This window comes from Panthera uncia (assembly GCF_023721935.1).
Source record: "Panthera uncia isolate 11264 chromosome A1 unlocalized genomic scaffold, Puncia_PCG_1.0 HiC_scaffold_17, whole genome shotgun sequence".
NCBI lineage: Eukaryota > Metazoa > Chordata > Mammalia > Carnivora > Felidae > Panthera > Panthera uncia.
In genome coordinates, this window is record NW_026057577.1 from 143,799,779 (window position 1) to 143,814,699 (window position 14,921).

General features: G+C 45.4%; 1 protein-coding gene across 1 annotated transcript in view; it reads left to right on the forward strand.

Moving 5' to 3' along the window:
* Positions 1-14,921, forward strand: part of CTNND2 (catenin delta 2) — a 938,499-nt gene that overhangs the window by 683,556 nt on the left and 240,022 nt on the right. Inside the window, exon 11 of the mRNA XM_049648272.1 lies at positions 1,373-1,505. Within this exon, the coding sequence (XP_049504229.1) occupies positions 1,373-1,505 (133 nt within the window). The remainder of the gene's footprint in view (positions 1-1,372; positions 1,506-14,921) is intronic.

The following is a 14,921-nucleotide window of genomic DNA, read 5'->3' on the forward strand; positions in this document are numbered from 1 at the left end:
AAATATGTGTGGCTACCTAAAATTTTATGTCAAATTTATTAACTACTTAATGCACATTAAATCAAATGCTTGATCTTGCCAAGAAGAACTAAGCTAACTCAAAAGGAATCCCATTGACGATTGTCTTCAGAGCCGTGAAGGGAGTGCTAACACGTTTCAAGGTTTGCTTGACAGCCTCTATGGGCTGTGATAAAGGAAAGATAAAGAGAACAGGTTAGAATCTACGAGGACGCTTTTAACCTTTGTCTGTTCCTTCTCTGCCCCATTTTTTTGTGACTCCTCTTCTCCAACGACAGCACTGACCCAGCATCAACAGGATGGATGCTCTTGAGCTGTTTCTCTGGGAGTAGAGTGGTTATTGCCAAGCTATCTCGTTTGTCTTTCACCCTATCCTTTGGATAAATAGTACCCTTTTGTGGCACGTGGGGTCACCTTTTTATCTGCGGTCTCAGAGGTTGCTTTTTTATTTCTCTGTTAAAAATGGGTTCCCTGCTACAGGAATAGAATCCATGCCATTGGCCCTGTTAGCCCCATGTCCTAGCTGGTTGAGCCGATTGACTTCATAAAACAATATTCATTTGCATGGTACAGTCAGTCTTGTGTTTTAGGGTGGACTTAAATGTCTCAGAGCATGTTTCTTAAAATTAAATAAACAACCATCTTCTTGGAGTAGCTCAGATGTGAAAAGAAGAATGGAGGAGAAAAATGTACAGTGAAAAAATATATATTAACATTGTATGAATAAACCCAACTCTTGAACTTCCTTTTATAAATTCTTCTTGTTCCTCCACTTTTCCCTCTGGAGAATCGTTTAAAGAAGAGATGATGGTAACAGTAACAGTAATAATAGTCAGAAAATAATAAAGAAGGCATCAGGTTCTATCACAACATTTTGGATTTTGGATTGGACCCCATCCAGTTATATTTTCTCTTGTCTGATAATTTAGCTAAATGCTGTACTTGAATCAGACTGTTGAAACAATATATTAGAAAACCAATGTGACCTTGTAAATTCTCCATTTAAGCCCAAATTAAAAATGTGTATATTAATAAAATCATGTGACACTTTAAGTCATTTTTTTCACAATCTTCATAAACATGTAACTTCAGTTGATACATTTAAGGTTTTATATGTATAGGGTGTGTGTGTTCAGCATACATACGTACGTGTATACATACACGCACCTCCAAGCCATCAACTTAAGGACGTCTTTTCAGAGTCTTTTAAGTGAATGTGCGTGTATGAAAACCAGACCGGCTATTTGTGAAATAGTTCCGTGTAAACTCAAGTACGTTTCATAAATGGGTTAAGCGCGTGTTAACACTGTGGTAGGATTTCTCTCTCATGTTCTCCTGCCTTCTCCTTGTTCAGAGAATTTGGATGGAGAGACCCAGAGCTACCGGAAGTGATCCAGATGTTACAACACCAGTTTCCTTCAGTCCAGTCTAATGCTGCAGCCTACTTACAGCACCTCTGTTTCGGAGACAATAAAATTAAAGCCGAGGTAAGCGCTGCTTGGATTCTTAAGCGACTGGTGGTAAATTCGTCAGCACCGAGGTCGATAGGGTAGTGTTGAAAGGGGAAAGGAATAGGAAAACCAAAGTGAGGTTTCCAAAATTTAGATCCATATGTAAGACCGAAATGGCACCTTCTGATTAACTGGCGTGTGTATGCATAGTCTTCTTTTTTAATATTTGGATACTGAGAAGTAGATGACCAAAGATACCTTCTAGTATTAACACAGGCAAAATGGTCAAACGCTGGACTTTTCATGAGATTTGCCTTCCTCTTCCCAATATCATCCCTGGAGTGATCTCTGCCTCTAAATCTTCAAGAAATAAAAAGCATTGTACGTTGTCTCCTCAACTTACAAGATTACTGCAGTCACCTATGACATCATCTCTCCTTTCTGGAAAACTCACTTACAGGATGAGAACTCTAGACAATAGATAAGCTTTGTGTTACAATCAAGGATTTTGAGCCATTTACAGAATTACTAGGGAATATAACACGGGTAGATGTGATCCAGGAAAGAATATATTGTCTGCACCCATTATGTAAACAATTGTCAACATGCTTTGTGTTCTTGGACTACTTTGTATATACACTGTGCTGCGTGATATTTCTAGAAAATCACAGTGGTCGGCGTAGCTCACTCTGATTTTTTAGACAAGGGACAAGTATTTGCATTAAGCTGCTGAGTAATCAAATGTTTTAAAACAATTTGGTAAGCTATAAAGAGCCATCTCCCTAGCATGGGAGCAGTTCTGGGGATCAGTCAAAATCGGTTTCAGAGTGGAAACAAGAAATTTAGAGATATAATTGCAATTTATTGTAGATTTTGCTTGCTTGCATTAGGATGGATATAGCCTAATGGCTTTTCATCATTTCTTTCTATCTTCCACTGGGACTTAGAGGACTTAGCAGAAAGGTCACGTGTCTTTGTGGATTGAAAAAAGGGCAGTGGTTCTCAGCCTGGTGTGATTTTTGCCTCCCAAGAGATAGTTGACAACATCTGGAGACACTTGTGGTTGTCACAATTGGAGAGGACCGTGGCGGTGCTAACAGCATGTTATGGGTAGGGTTAGGGATGCTGCAGAACTTCCTAAAATGCACATGCACCAGGCAGCAACCACAGCAAAGAGTTATCCAGTCCCAAATGTCAACAGTGGTGTCAACGGTCACATAAAGAAAAATATTGTTCATCCAGATAAGTTTAAAAATGCCAAAAATACTATTAAAATTATATAAAATGATCTACAAATAAAGCAAAGTTAAATTTGAGTTCTGTCCCCGATGGAAATTCTCTCAATCCTTCTATGCCTTTAATAGAAAACCAAAGAGTCACTCAAAATGAAGGACAGATTTCTGATTAGGGGATTACAGCCCATCATTTGTTTCAAGGTCACCACTTTGAGGGCTTCTTTAAAGGCCAGGGAAGCATTTTATTCCGTTGTTCACGTAAGGTTGGATCAGGGGTGTTGTGATGCACGCCCCCAAAAGCAGGAGTGTGGTTCCGATCTCAGGATTGATGACGCCCTGTGATACACCTGGAGGGTACGGAAAGTTGGGTGACTCACATAACGAGGCTTATTGGGATGGTCGGCATGGCTCCTAAGTGGGACTGAAAACGTCTTGAGAGTAGGAAAGGGGGTTGGCTTGAGTTTTTGTGGTGATTATGGGGTGGAGCCAGTGTGAGGGTTCTCAGGTGTGGACAGGGGATGGCTGTCTTTTGGCTGATGCCAAAAGAGGAGGCATCCAAGCTTTCATATCACCTTGCTCAGAGGTGGGCAGAGCAGGAGAGGGAGGCTTGAAAGCAGTCAGAAGCCAGACATCCAAAAGCGGAGTCTGAACCTTTATTATAAAGGGTCGTGTGGTCAGAACAGACAGCATGGCCTGAGGAAGTGTGAAGTCGCTGGTCCCACTGGCTCTGTCTGAGAGCTCCTTGGACTGGCCAAAGCCTCTCAACAGCAGTGACTGCTGGCAGCTGGCCACAGACTTGGGTGTGGCCCCATCAGACGCACCTCTCGGCCCCGCGGTGGATCCGAGGTGGCACGATGTCGGGGGCGTGGGGGGCGGGGGACCGGGACACGAGTCGGCGTCCAATAGACACATCCACCTCCCAGTGCTGCTTCCCTGCTCACCAGCTGTGCCTCCTGGAACAAGCCGATTGTCCTTCAGCCCTTAAAATAGAGACACCGTACTCTGGAGTCTGTGTGGGGCTAAGTGACTTAATGTATGCTGGCCACTTAGTGGTAACATATTCATTCATTCATATTCTTTTTTGGCCAGGAACAGTTAGAACATTCAAGTTACTTTATTTTATCTTTTCGATGTTCATTTTAAGTTATTTTACTCTATTTAAAATACAAGTTATTTTATCGTATGTATATATATATGTCTGCATGTGTACGTGTGCTTATTTTCCTAATTTGCCGTGGGTGCCTGTGTCCCCTCTCACTGCCTGGAGATCTTCCAGCAACTGGCTCTCGGAGGAGGGGCTCATCCGGTGGGTGTCAGTGCTCCACTGCACCCCCAAAGATTCCAGATGTGGCCAGGACCTCAGGGTAACGTTGGCCAGGTCCCCGGGAGCCTGGGATGGGGAGGAAGGGAAGAGTGGTGTAGGACCGAGGGCACAGTCTGCCACCACGGTGGACAGGGACAGTGCACGTGCCTAAATAAAACCCAGAGTGAGCCATCTGAGTTTCCCTGTCTCGCTCCTTCACTCACGTGGGGAGCACACATACGTACACACACACGCACACACACACACACACACACACACACACACACACACAACCTCTGGAAGGGATTTTGCACAGTTCTGTTTTGCTCCCTCATCCTAACTCAGGGCCCAAGCCAATAGTAATGGTTCTCCCTTCGTGACGGATGGCTGCCTGTCATGTTCTCGTACACAAGTATTGATTTTTGTAATTACCTGTTGTTCAAATACTAATCCTGCAGGCACTCGCCTTTCCAACGTACTCAGTCCCCCAGTCTTTCTATTGCATTTTATTGAATTGATTTAGCCCTTCAGTCTGCATTTCATTATTAGTATTGACTTTGCTCACACAATGGATAGACCATTGAGCAAAAGGCAGAATTAAATCTCCTATATGGGGAGGGTCATAAATCATGCCTTTCTCATTCCTCATTCCAGTGCTTGGTACAGTTTTGGTGTAATGAAGCCAAGAAGCTCAGTGCTGTTCAAAATGATGCCGGATATTATAGGCACAAAGTTGAGAATTTGCTTCCATAAATCAGCAGATGAAAGCCCCGTTTCTAACTTTTCCTCCTGGTCTGGTGACCAGTGGATTTGCTGGATTGGTGGCAGCCTCCCAGGAGGGGGTGGCGCCCCAGGGAAGGAGCTGGGGAGGGCGGCTGGCAACCACCAGGGACCGAGCTGGAGTCTGCGGGCCAGTGGGGGACCCGGCTTAGAGCGTTCAGTTACAAATGAGACAGGAGGGTGCTCCACAAACAAGACCTCAGATCAGAACAGAAGTGGTTGAGGAACAACTAAAGAGACCTGGGAAGGAAAAAGGGTAAGAATAGATAGGGTCTGGGCTGTTGCCACAAACACACTGAGTTTGCGCAGCTCATTTTCACAGACCGATGAACATCTGATACGTCGCTGCCCTCCTGCTTCAGGGCAGGGGTATCAGTGGCACCGACGGGTGTCAGTACTATTTGAACTGTGTCTGGTGTACATTGTCTCCTAGATTGTTGGGACTGTCACAGTAAATTGAGCTGTACATAATCTCTGGAGTTGTTTGATGTGAAAACTTGCTCATGTGTGTGTATCACCGGCATCTTTTAGGAGGTACCCGGGTGATAATCTTTTAGTATTTTTCATAAATACTTTCTTCATTCCTTCTGGGCGCTCCCCAGTTAAGAATATTAAGATTATCCATCGACTCGGGGATAATACTAGGTGCCTCTCATGGATTCTAATGATTCGAGTTTTTTTATGTTGCCCCTCCTGCTTTGTCCCCCTGTTTCTGCCCATGCACACGTTAGGACAGGTAGGTGCCCACGTAGACACCCCATACTTGCACGTGGACAATCATGCACCAAAAATGAGCATAATATGTATGATGTAGGGCAGCGTTCAAGATAATATGTCTCCTAGAAATTAAAAAAAATCTATTTTCACAGTTTCAAGTGAGAAGGACTCTTCTTAAAATTAAAAAACATTAGCTGTTTTAATTTATGATGAACTAAGGAATTAAATTTAGTGGAAGTTTAAAATTAATAAGTATTTAAGTGTTAAAATAATTTTAAGATGTATTTTCTTCTAAACATGGGACCATTCCTTTAAACAACATACCTTTTAAACAAAACTGGAGCTGTATTAGTAGAACTTTGTTATTAACTGGCCGTATTCATTTCTTTGTGATGGAAATGGCCGCTGACCACTGCTAATGAAGATTTTTAGGGTTTTGACCTGGTCACCTCTTTTTTTTAATTTTTTTTTTTAATTTTAGTTATTTTTGAGAAAGAGAGAGTGTGAGCAGGGGAGGGGCAGAGAGAGAGACAGAGACAGAGACAGAGACAGAGACAGAAAGAGAGAGACAGAGAATCTGAAGCAGGCTCCAGGCTCTGAGCTGTCAGCACAGAGCCCAACATGGGGCTTGAACCCACAAACCGTGAGATCATGACCTGAACTGAAGTCAGATGCTTAACTGACTAAGCCACCCAGGCGCCCCTGGTCACCTCTTTTTATATGAGAATTTAGCTTCAGCTATCAAATCTGCACCCCAAGTATTTGAAGATCTTGCATATTAAACACACATTTTGATAATAAACATGATTGCTCTAGGAAAACAGTGCTGATTTTACTTTCCTAATTCCCAACACACCTCTGGGAAGTTGCCTTAGCATCCTGGCTCCAATCAAGTGTTTTTTGGTGTTGTTTTTAAAGAAATGGCATTTTCAGTTCTAGTGGGAAAAAAAAGTTTATCAAAGCCTATTTTAGGTTGGTAGGGGAATTGAATATTAATAATATATAGATCCTATTTTTAAGGAACCCACAACCTACCAGACAAACAGCATACAAACCAGGTAATATGGCACCGTGTGTTAAGCACAGTGGTGACACAAATCCCCAGCCTGTGAGCGTGTTTACCAAATGCTCAAAAGCCAGCCTGTGGAGTCAGAGAAAACTGCCTGCTTCCTAAAGTGATTACACTGAATTTTAAATTAGAAGTTGCAAGAAGAATATAGCCTAAGCCGCCATACCCACTTAGAATTAATGGGAAGACGGCTTGGATTTGGGGATATCAGTCCTTTGGAGTGTGTGTGTGTGTGTGTGTGTGTGTGTGTGTATGCATGTGTGTGCACACACACATGCATACACATATCCATGTAGTTTCAATGTGTTTGTACCATTTACACTAACCTGTTTTTCCAAATTGGCACCATCTTTCTTGAGTGATGATAACATAGAAATTGGTTTCAAAAAAAGAAAGAAAGAAATTGGTTTCTGTGTATACCCATACCATCCCCCTCCCCCGTAATTTTTATTTTATTTAGAGTGATTTAGAACATTCCATATGTTAAAAAAATTGACTTGTTCCTGTCTACTACACTTAAAGACCTTCATCATTTCTATTTTATCCTGGTTCTTTCTACCTCATATAGTTCGAGAGGAGGTGCAATCCATCTTTTCAGTTGATTACCTTTGAGCCATTTCTTGTCTTCTTCATCATAAATTGTTCTGCATTTTTAAAGAAAGAGCCTCTATGAGTTGCTAGATGTGAGTCGAGAGTGTACCACTGAGTTACAAACACAGGCTCTGGAGCCAGGCTGCCTGCCCTTGAGCCCTGACTCTCCTGCTTTCTAGCTCTGGGATCTTGGGCAAGTTTCTGTACCTCTCTGAGCATCAGACTCCCAGACCATCAAATGGCACGGAGAATCCACATCACTGCAGCGAGGAGGCACATAGACCGCCAGCCAGCATAAGTGCTTAAGGAAAGTGGGTTATTGTTAGTATATGTTGAAAATATAAACTAAGGAAGTCTCTTCCAAACTGTTAAATGTAAAACCAGTCTCCTAGTGTTAGAGACAGAATGGTTTATATATTCTGCTTTACTTGTATTTTTACCATTCACATTTTGAAATCTACTGTTGTCAACTAAAGAAATGGAAAGCACATGTTGTGTGTGGCTGTATGCCAAGCCACTGTTGAAACGGGTGGATTCAACCACGGGGCCTTTAGGAAGTTAGAATCAAAGAACCATTTTCGCGTGGCAACATAAAACAACACACAAACGGGTCCAAATGCTTCACACACTGATATTGTGTGGAGGTGGAACTCAGGAGTACGTGCATTCGGCAGATATTCCCCGATCAGCTGTAAAGTTCCAGGCTCTGTTCTTGGCCCTGACATCCCAGCAGTGAACACACTAGACTCAGGTGAGCCACTGGGAGGCAAGAGTGAACAAAGATGGAAATCTAGGACGTGTGAGATGGTGTCATGAAGAAAACACAGCATAGGAACTAGGGTAAGGGGTGAGGGCATGTGGAGGCAGGGATCACTGCAGTCTTACAGAAGGTGATCGGGAAGGTCATCTCTGAGAAGCGGTGCTGGAGCAGTGCCCGAAGGCTGAGAGAGAGAGAGAGAGAGAGAGAGAGAGAGAGAACCATGGAGTCAGCTCTCTGAGCAGGAGTGTTCCATGCAGAAACCAGATAAGCCCAAGACAGGAGTGTGCTTGTTTGTGGACTTTCTTGTGGCTGCTGTAACAAAGTACCACAAACAGGGTGACTTAAAACAACAGAAGTCCAAGATCAAGGTGTCGGCAGGGCCAGGCTTCCTCTGAGACTCTGGGTAGAATGAAGAACCCTTGGCTCTTCCAGCTTCTGGTGGTGGCCCTCAATCCTTGCAATTCCTCGGCTTCTGGCTACATCCCTACAGTCTGTGCCTTTGACATCCCAGGGCCTTCTCTGTATGTGAATCTGTGTGTTTCTTCCCCTCTCTTATAAGGGTAGCAGTCATATTAGATTAGGGCCCACCCTGATGATCTCATCTCAACTTGATTACATCTGCAAAGACCCTGTTTCCCGCTAAGTCACATTAGTTAGGATTAACCTATCTTTTGGCTGGCACAATCCAACTTATAATGAGGAGCAGCCAGAAGTGTGCTTGGAACCTAGAGAGAGGGCTAGAAGATGAGATCAGAGAGGTAACTCAGTCCAGGGCTGCGTCACATAGGTCTGGCAAGCTGAAGGTCTTACCGTCGATGAAGAGAAATCCGGGGCCTGCTTTTTGGCAGAGTGGTTGAGAAAGTAGTGCATTTCAAGAAAGAATGCTTGGAGATTTTTGGAATCCGTTAAATGGCCACAGGAGAGGGTAGCTGGTGATAGGAAAGATCGGGAGAAGGTGAGTGCATAAATGAGGTGGGTAGGATTGCCCCGGCACATGTAAAAGGGTGTGCTTGTAAGAGGCAGTCAGAAAAGGAGGAAGGTAACCTCAGGTGGCCTCTTGGAGTGACCGCAAAGTGGTTAAGAAAGTGTGATAAAAACAGAGTGACTTACTAGATCTGAAAGAAGTCTGGGTAGCTTCTGAGAGGACTCTAGTGTCAAGGACAAAGACTTAGAATCGCAGTGAGTGGGAGGGGTGGAGGGGGCGGACGGTGACCTTCCAGGACAACAGTATGAGAAGTGGCCCGGAGGCAGAAGGGGGAGCATGAGGAGTGGGTGACTGGGAAAGTAGTAGTGTCCTATGCACGCAGCCGGCAGGAAACAGCTGAGTGACAGGTGGTGGGTCTGCATAAAGAAGAAGGGAGAGACAGTGACCCTAACACACGGAGCTGTAAGACCTGTTTCCAGAGTGATCCATGATCTCGTTGCATTTAAATACCACCATGGCGGAAGGAGAGAGTACAGAGTGTGATAAGGGCTGGGCGCACTGGTCAGAAGACGGAGATTGGCTCTGGGTCATGGGGAGGAGTTGGCTCCGTGGAGAAGTTCAGGCTTCCCAGGGATTTCAGCTCTTGTGGACACAGGAGAGGCGGTATAGGACCCATGCCGAGCACTGCTGCGCCCGGAAGCTGGGACTGAATGAATGAAGACAGCCCAACATACATGTTTTTCGTTTTCACGAAGGCTTGGTCTTTCACACATGACAAGGGATAGAAGAGGGGGAATCGTGAGTTTTTGGACCAGTGCTTCCAGCAGAAAGGCCCATGGGTCATCCTCAGTGGCATAGATGGCAAGTAGACAGTATTGCTAACAGGCTGGGACAGAACTACAGCTAAGAAGGACAGATACGATCGCACAGACGTTTGCATCCAGCTGGTGGCCATGCCCCCGTGCTGGGGGCGCTGAGTCAGAATCGCGGCCTTTTGGAAAGTGTGGGGAGAAGCAGAGACAAAGGCATCCAGAGGCACCAAATAGTGGCGGTGCAGTGGCCTTCCATACTTAAGGGCAAATAGGACCTGAGGAAATGGCCAGGATGTCTGGGGCTCGATGGCCCTCTGTCCGTCCCTGCCACATATCTTCCATCCACGTCCTGTGCTTCTGCCTCTCTGCCCTGCTGGTTCCATCTCTTGGCCCTTTGAGCTCTTCTCACTCCTCCTAAATTTGCGCCTGTCACAGCCCCCATCACCCATCCAGAGGTTTGTCCTGGCCTTGGTGACTTTTTCCAAGTGCTGAGGAGACCGAGGGCTTCTCTGGCCCAAGGTCTCTCCTCCCCGGTGTCAAGGGATCAGACATCAGTGTGACAGTTCTGTGTGACTCACCTGATAAGTGCCTTCTGCTGGCCCCAGGGGTCACCGAATAGACACAGCAGCAGGGATGGTCCCCCATTAGGAAGTAAGTCGATCTTTACCAGAATCCAGTTCAAAGAGGGCCCAGTTCTTGACAGGAAACTCCCGCAGTAGACACAAAACTGGTTTGATGGCCTCTTCCATTAAGAAGTTGAACAAAAGGGGTACCTGGGTGGCTCAGTCAGTTGAGCATCCCACTTTGGCTCAGGTCATGATCTCATGGTTTGTGGGTTCGAGCCCCGCATCGGGCTCTGTGCTGACAGCTCAGAGCCTGGAGCCTGCTTCGGATTCTGTGTGTGTATCTCCCTCTCTCTCTGCCCCTCCCCCCCACACACTCTGTCTCTCTCTGCCTCTCAAAAATAAATAAAACTAATAAAAAAATTTTTTTTTCAGTTTAACAAGAGACCTGGGAAAGAGAAGCAAAGCATGTTGGGAAAAGACTGGACATAGGACGGGAACAGCCCATAGTTTGTAGGTGGCAGTGAAAACTGAAGACTCACGTCTCATTTCCAGACTGGCTATCAGCTTGGCTTCAAAGCTGGTGACTTATCTGGTGCCACCAGAGCACAAGGTAGGAGAGAGCACAGAGGGTCAGTCAGATCTAAGGAGCAAGGATTGTGTTTCCTCTAGTTTAAGGTCCCTTCAAGGAAGGCCAACTATGGCAGGAGAGAAGAGACAGCACGCGGTGAAGGAAGGCATGGGCATCAGAGGTGCAGTGGGGGACAGAGCCACCTGCCACACACGGTCTATAGCTGTGGGCCACACAGACGGAGACCAACGTTCAGAGACAGCCTTGGGCACCTGGGTGGCTCAGTCCGTTAAGTATCCAACTTAGGCTCAGGTCATGATCTCATGGTTCAGTTCGTGAGTTCGAGCCCTGCATCGGGCTCCACGCTGGCAGTACGGAGCCTGCTTGGGATTCCCCTTCTCTCCTCTCTCTCTGCCCCTCCCCCACTCACGCTTTTTCTCTCTCAGAATAAATAAATAAAACTTAAAAAAAAAAAGATGGCCTTGGGGTCTGCCTTTATGTGAAGAAACCTCTCTTCTCCCCCTCTTCCCCGCCAACAAAACTGGAAGAAAAAGGTGGCAGGTGGAAGGTGGGAAGCTTGCTCCCCGCACCCGGGGAAGCTGGTAACTTGTCCAGTCCTCAGGGAGGGTGGGATATCGGAGGAGGGGGAGGGAGCCAAGACCGAAGTTGTAAGTTGGATAGACTTCATTCTTTGAAACTGGAATGAGACTATTTTCATAACCAAAAGTGAATGAAAGTTAAGGAATCAGACTGATGTGTTGAAATGTAACCAGCCTACAGTGAGAGTCCTAATTAAAACCACCGGGTACAGAAGGTTCTCTTTTCAAGACAGTGATGAGTCAGAGAGCTGTCTGCAAAGCTGGGTCATGACTCGGGAACAGTGATGCAGCAGGTATTTTTTTTTCTAATCTCTGACAGTTCCTTGCAGCGTTTGCTAAAATTTGCTCTAGGTTATTTTAACTTTGTTTCTTCTTTGGGCCATGCTCTTCTTCTATTTTAATGGGTTGTCTTTGTACCTGCCCCCCCCCCCCCGGGGAATGGTTTGTATCCTTCCCAGTAATTAACAAAAGAAACAAATGACCCATCCGAATGTCAGTCGATTCCTGTATGTATCACAGGTAGGAGCCAGGCTCTAACCAGAGGCCTCTCGCCAATGATTTTTCTCTCGGCAAATGTCTGAATGGGATCTCCTGCATCATAAGTTAGAAAAGAAGATCTGTAACTAAAGAACCAATCCTTCCTTCAGGGGCATAGACCAGCTTTATGTCCAACATCAACCTCAGCTGACCTTTATGGTAGCGTCCTTTTCTTCACTCCTGGGAGAGGTCACAGAAGAACCTTGACCTCTGTCCCCCTGCTGACACTTGGCTCCTGAGGGCTGCCGACTTGCCAACATTGGCTTTGTTTCCTATTGAGCAATCTCTCAACTGTTGAACCAAGGAGGAGGCGTTTTGTTGGCCTGTCATCCTTTTGATCTTTCCCTTCCAGTCTCCAGGTTTTCCTGGCACACAGACTAGAGAGAACGTTTTGTCAGGATGCTGATACAAACGACACGAGAACCCTCCACGCCAGGTCTCTGCACACGTGGCTTAGAGCGTGCACTCCTCCTCCCTCCCCAGATTCCATTGCAGTTCGGTGCTTTCCTTTATTTCAGCAACCTCTGTTCTGTTAATCCACTGTAAGTAAACGATCTTGCACGTGCCCTTTTTTGAGCCTCTGACTACTTCTCCAGCTTCACCAAGGCTATTTCTCCATTTCATTCTGAATCCAGAGTTTGGATCTCCTCATACTGATGGTGCTTGCGAATGCGTTAGCGACCTGCTGTCTGCACACTTGGATGCACCATCTTGGAAACCTTTAACATGGCGGGAGTCAGATCCCATGGAGGACAAGAGCCCCCCCCTGACTTCAACTGTTGCCTCAGTTGACGAGAGTGTATGCAAATTTCTAATCCCCCATATTTCAGCCACTCAAAATCAGATTCTTATTGGAAGAAATGTGTCTTTATACCACAACTATCCCATAGATGTTTTGTTACGTCTCTTCCCTATTGGGTGCACTTCATCATTGCAAATTTTTTTTTAATGTTTCAAGAAAAGCTGTAGGTGATCATTGTGAGATGACTATTCTTTCTTGGTAGTTCCAGTGCACTTTTTAACCAAACCTCTAATATAAGTGAAAGAAAAAAAAAAAAAACAAACATCTATTTTGTTAAGAGCCCTTCAAAATTCAAATTGCTCTCCTGTATTTACAATCCTTTTTAATTAATTTGCCTCTTGAATAAAAAGTAAAACACTGAGTAGGCATTAGGTCTTTTGTTATTTGTATTTAACTTTACGTATGCAAAGAATTCTGCATTTCCTTCGAATCTATAAGGGCGGCCTTCAGTTTCCAAAGATTGCTTGAAAGAAAGTCTTACAATTGACAAAGTATTTCCCCTGGAAACGTGGTATATAAGAAGACCAGCCTCCCCAGGACAGCTCACAAATGCCTCATTAACCCAAGATACATGAACTATAACAGTGGGTGAATAATACTGTATAATATCCAGTCTCTTTGTATTCGTGGGGGAAAGCAAAAAAAAGTGTTCTGAAGGCTAGGAATTCATCTCTGGCATTCTACTGCTTAGCACCCAGTGCTCCCCACACAGTCCCTGTGGGTTCTGGGGGGAGAATGGAGACCATCCTTACTGCAGAGCATAAGTGATGGAATCTGCTGTCTGGACCAGGGGCCCAAGGAAGGCAGAGGCAGATGAGAGGGAGCAGGGAGACAATGGCAGAGCCATTTCTGGAAGGGGTGCATAAGCTTTCAGAGACCCTCGTGTGTGGACAGAATGAAGGGGATCCGAGGATGAAGGACAGAAACTGGAGACTGGAAAATAGAGGTGAGGAGTGGACACTCGTAGCCGCACTACGTGCAAATCCCAGTGACATTCCCCCAGACCTGATTGGACTCTCCCTGCCACTCCCTTCATTTAATTCCACTTTTCCTACTGTCCTTTTCTGTTGCTACCTCCTGTAGCCTGTTTCTCTTTTTTCTGGTCCGCAAGGGAAGAAGATCATCTTCCCAGCTGCCCCCTGTTCTTTTACGTATAATGCAAATACACTTGATCCTGACATTTGACTAGATCCCTCCTACCCTCACAGGCGATAAGCGTACCAGGAATGAAAGGTTTCCCTCATAAACATCACACTTCTAGTTTTCATTCACATCTTGAGGACACAAATAATGTCACATTGGTAAATGGTAAAATGGTGGCGTGTACATTTGGGCAGAAAGCTTTCCTAAGATTCTCTCATAGATGGAGCTGTCTGGGGACTCCCCAGGGAGCAGCCAGGTGGTGCTGGGGAAGTGGGGTGAGAACTGGGCCCCCTATTTGCAGGCTGAAATAGCCCCACCCTATTCCAAGAGATACTGAAATCCGATCACTGGGAAAAGCACTCTATCAACAGAGACTCTGAAATTTCGTCAAAGTTCTTTCAGTAAAGGGTGTTTCCTGAATTCATGTTACACTGGCTATTTCTTCTTTCTGCTGACGACGATAACCCAGAGTCACCCTGTCCATACCACACGTACAACTAGTTATTTCCAGTGGTCCCCTGGAAGGTATCTCTGTTCGGAAGCACACCTATCAGCTCTGGCATGGAAGGCACCATTTCTTTCCTCTCTTGCTGCTCCTGACAGAGAAGGTGCCTCATGCCCATGGAGGCAATGACGGCACCCACAAGCAAGCCACCGTTTTCCGGTTGCTGCCTCCTGTATCGGCCTGCCAAGCACACCTGACGCTATCACTGTGTTTCACCCAACTCTGTCACTCTTCCCAGGCACTGTTGCCCCTTCTGATGACTACCATCATCCCCTGGCATCAACCATCGCTTTTATGGCACACGTGATAGATCTTTCAAAGGCTAAAAATGTCAAAAGCAGTGAGAATATCTCTATACCACTCCTGATTGGGGGTTTCTGATTTTTTCGCATGGCTAAAAATAAGTAAAGTAGAGACCACTTACTTATTTTACTTACAGCCTCCAGATTTTGTGTGGTCCATGTAGGACTCCGAGGGAGACTGATCCAAGAGTTAAAAATCACGATCTGTCTAGAACTGTCCCTCTTCCTAACCATTAAG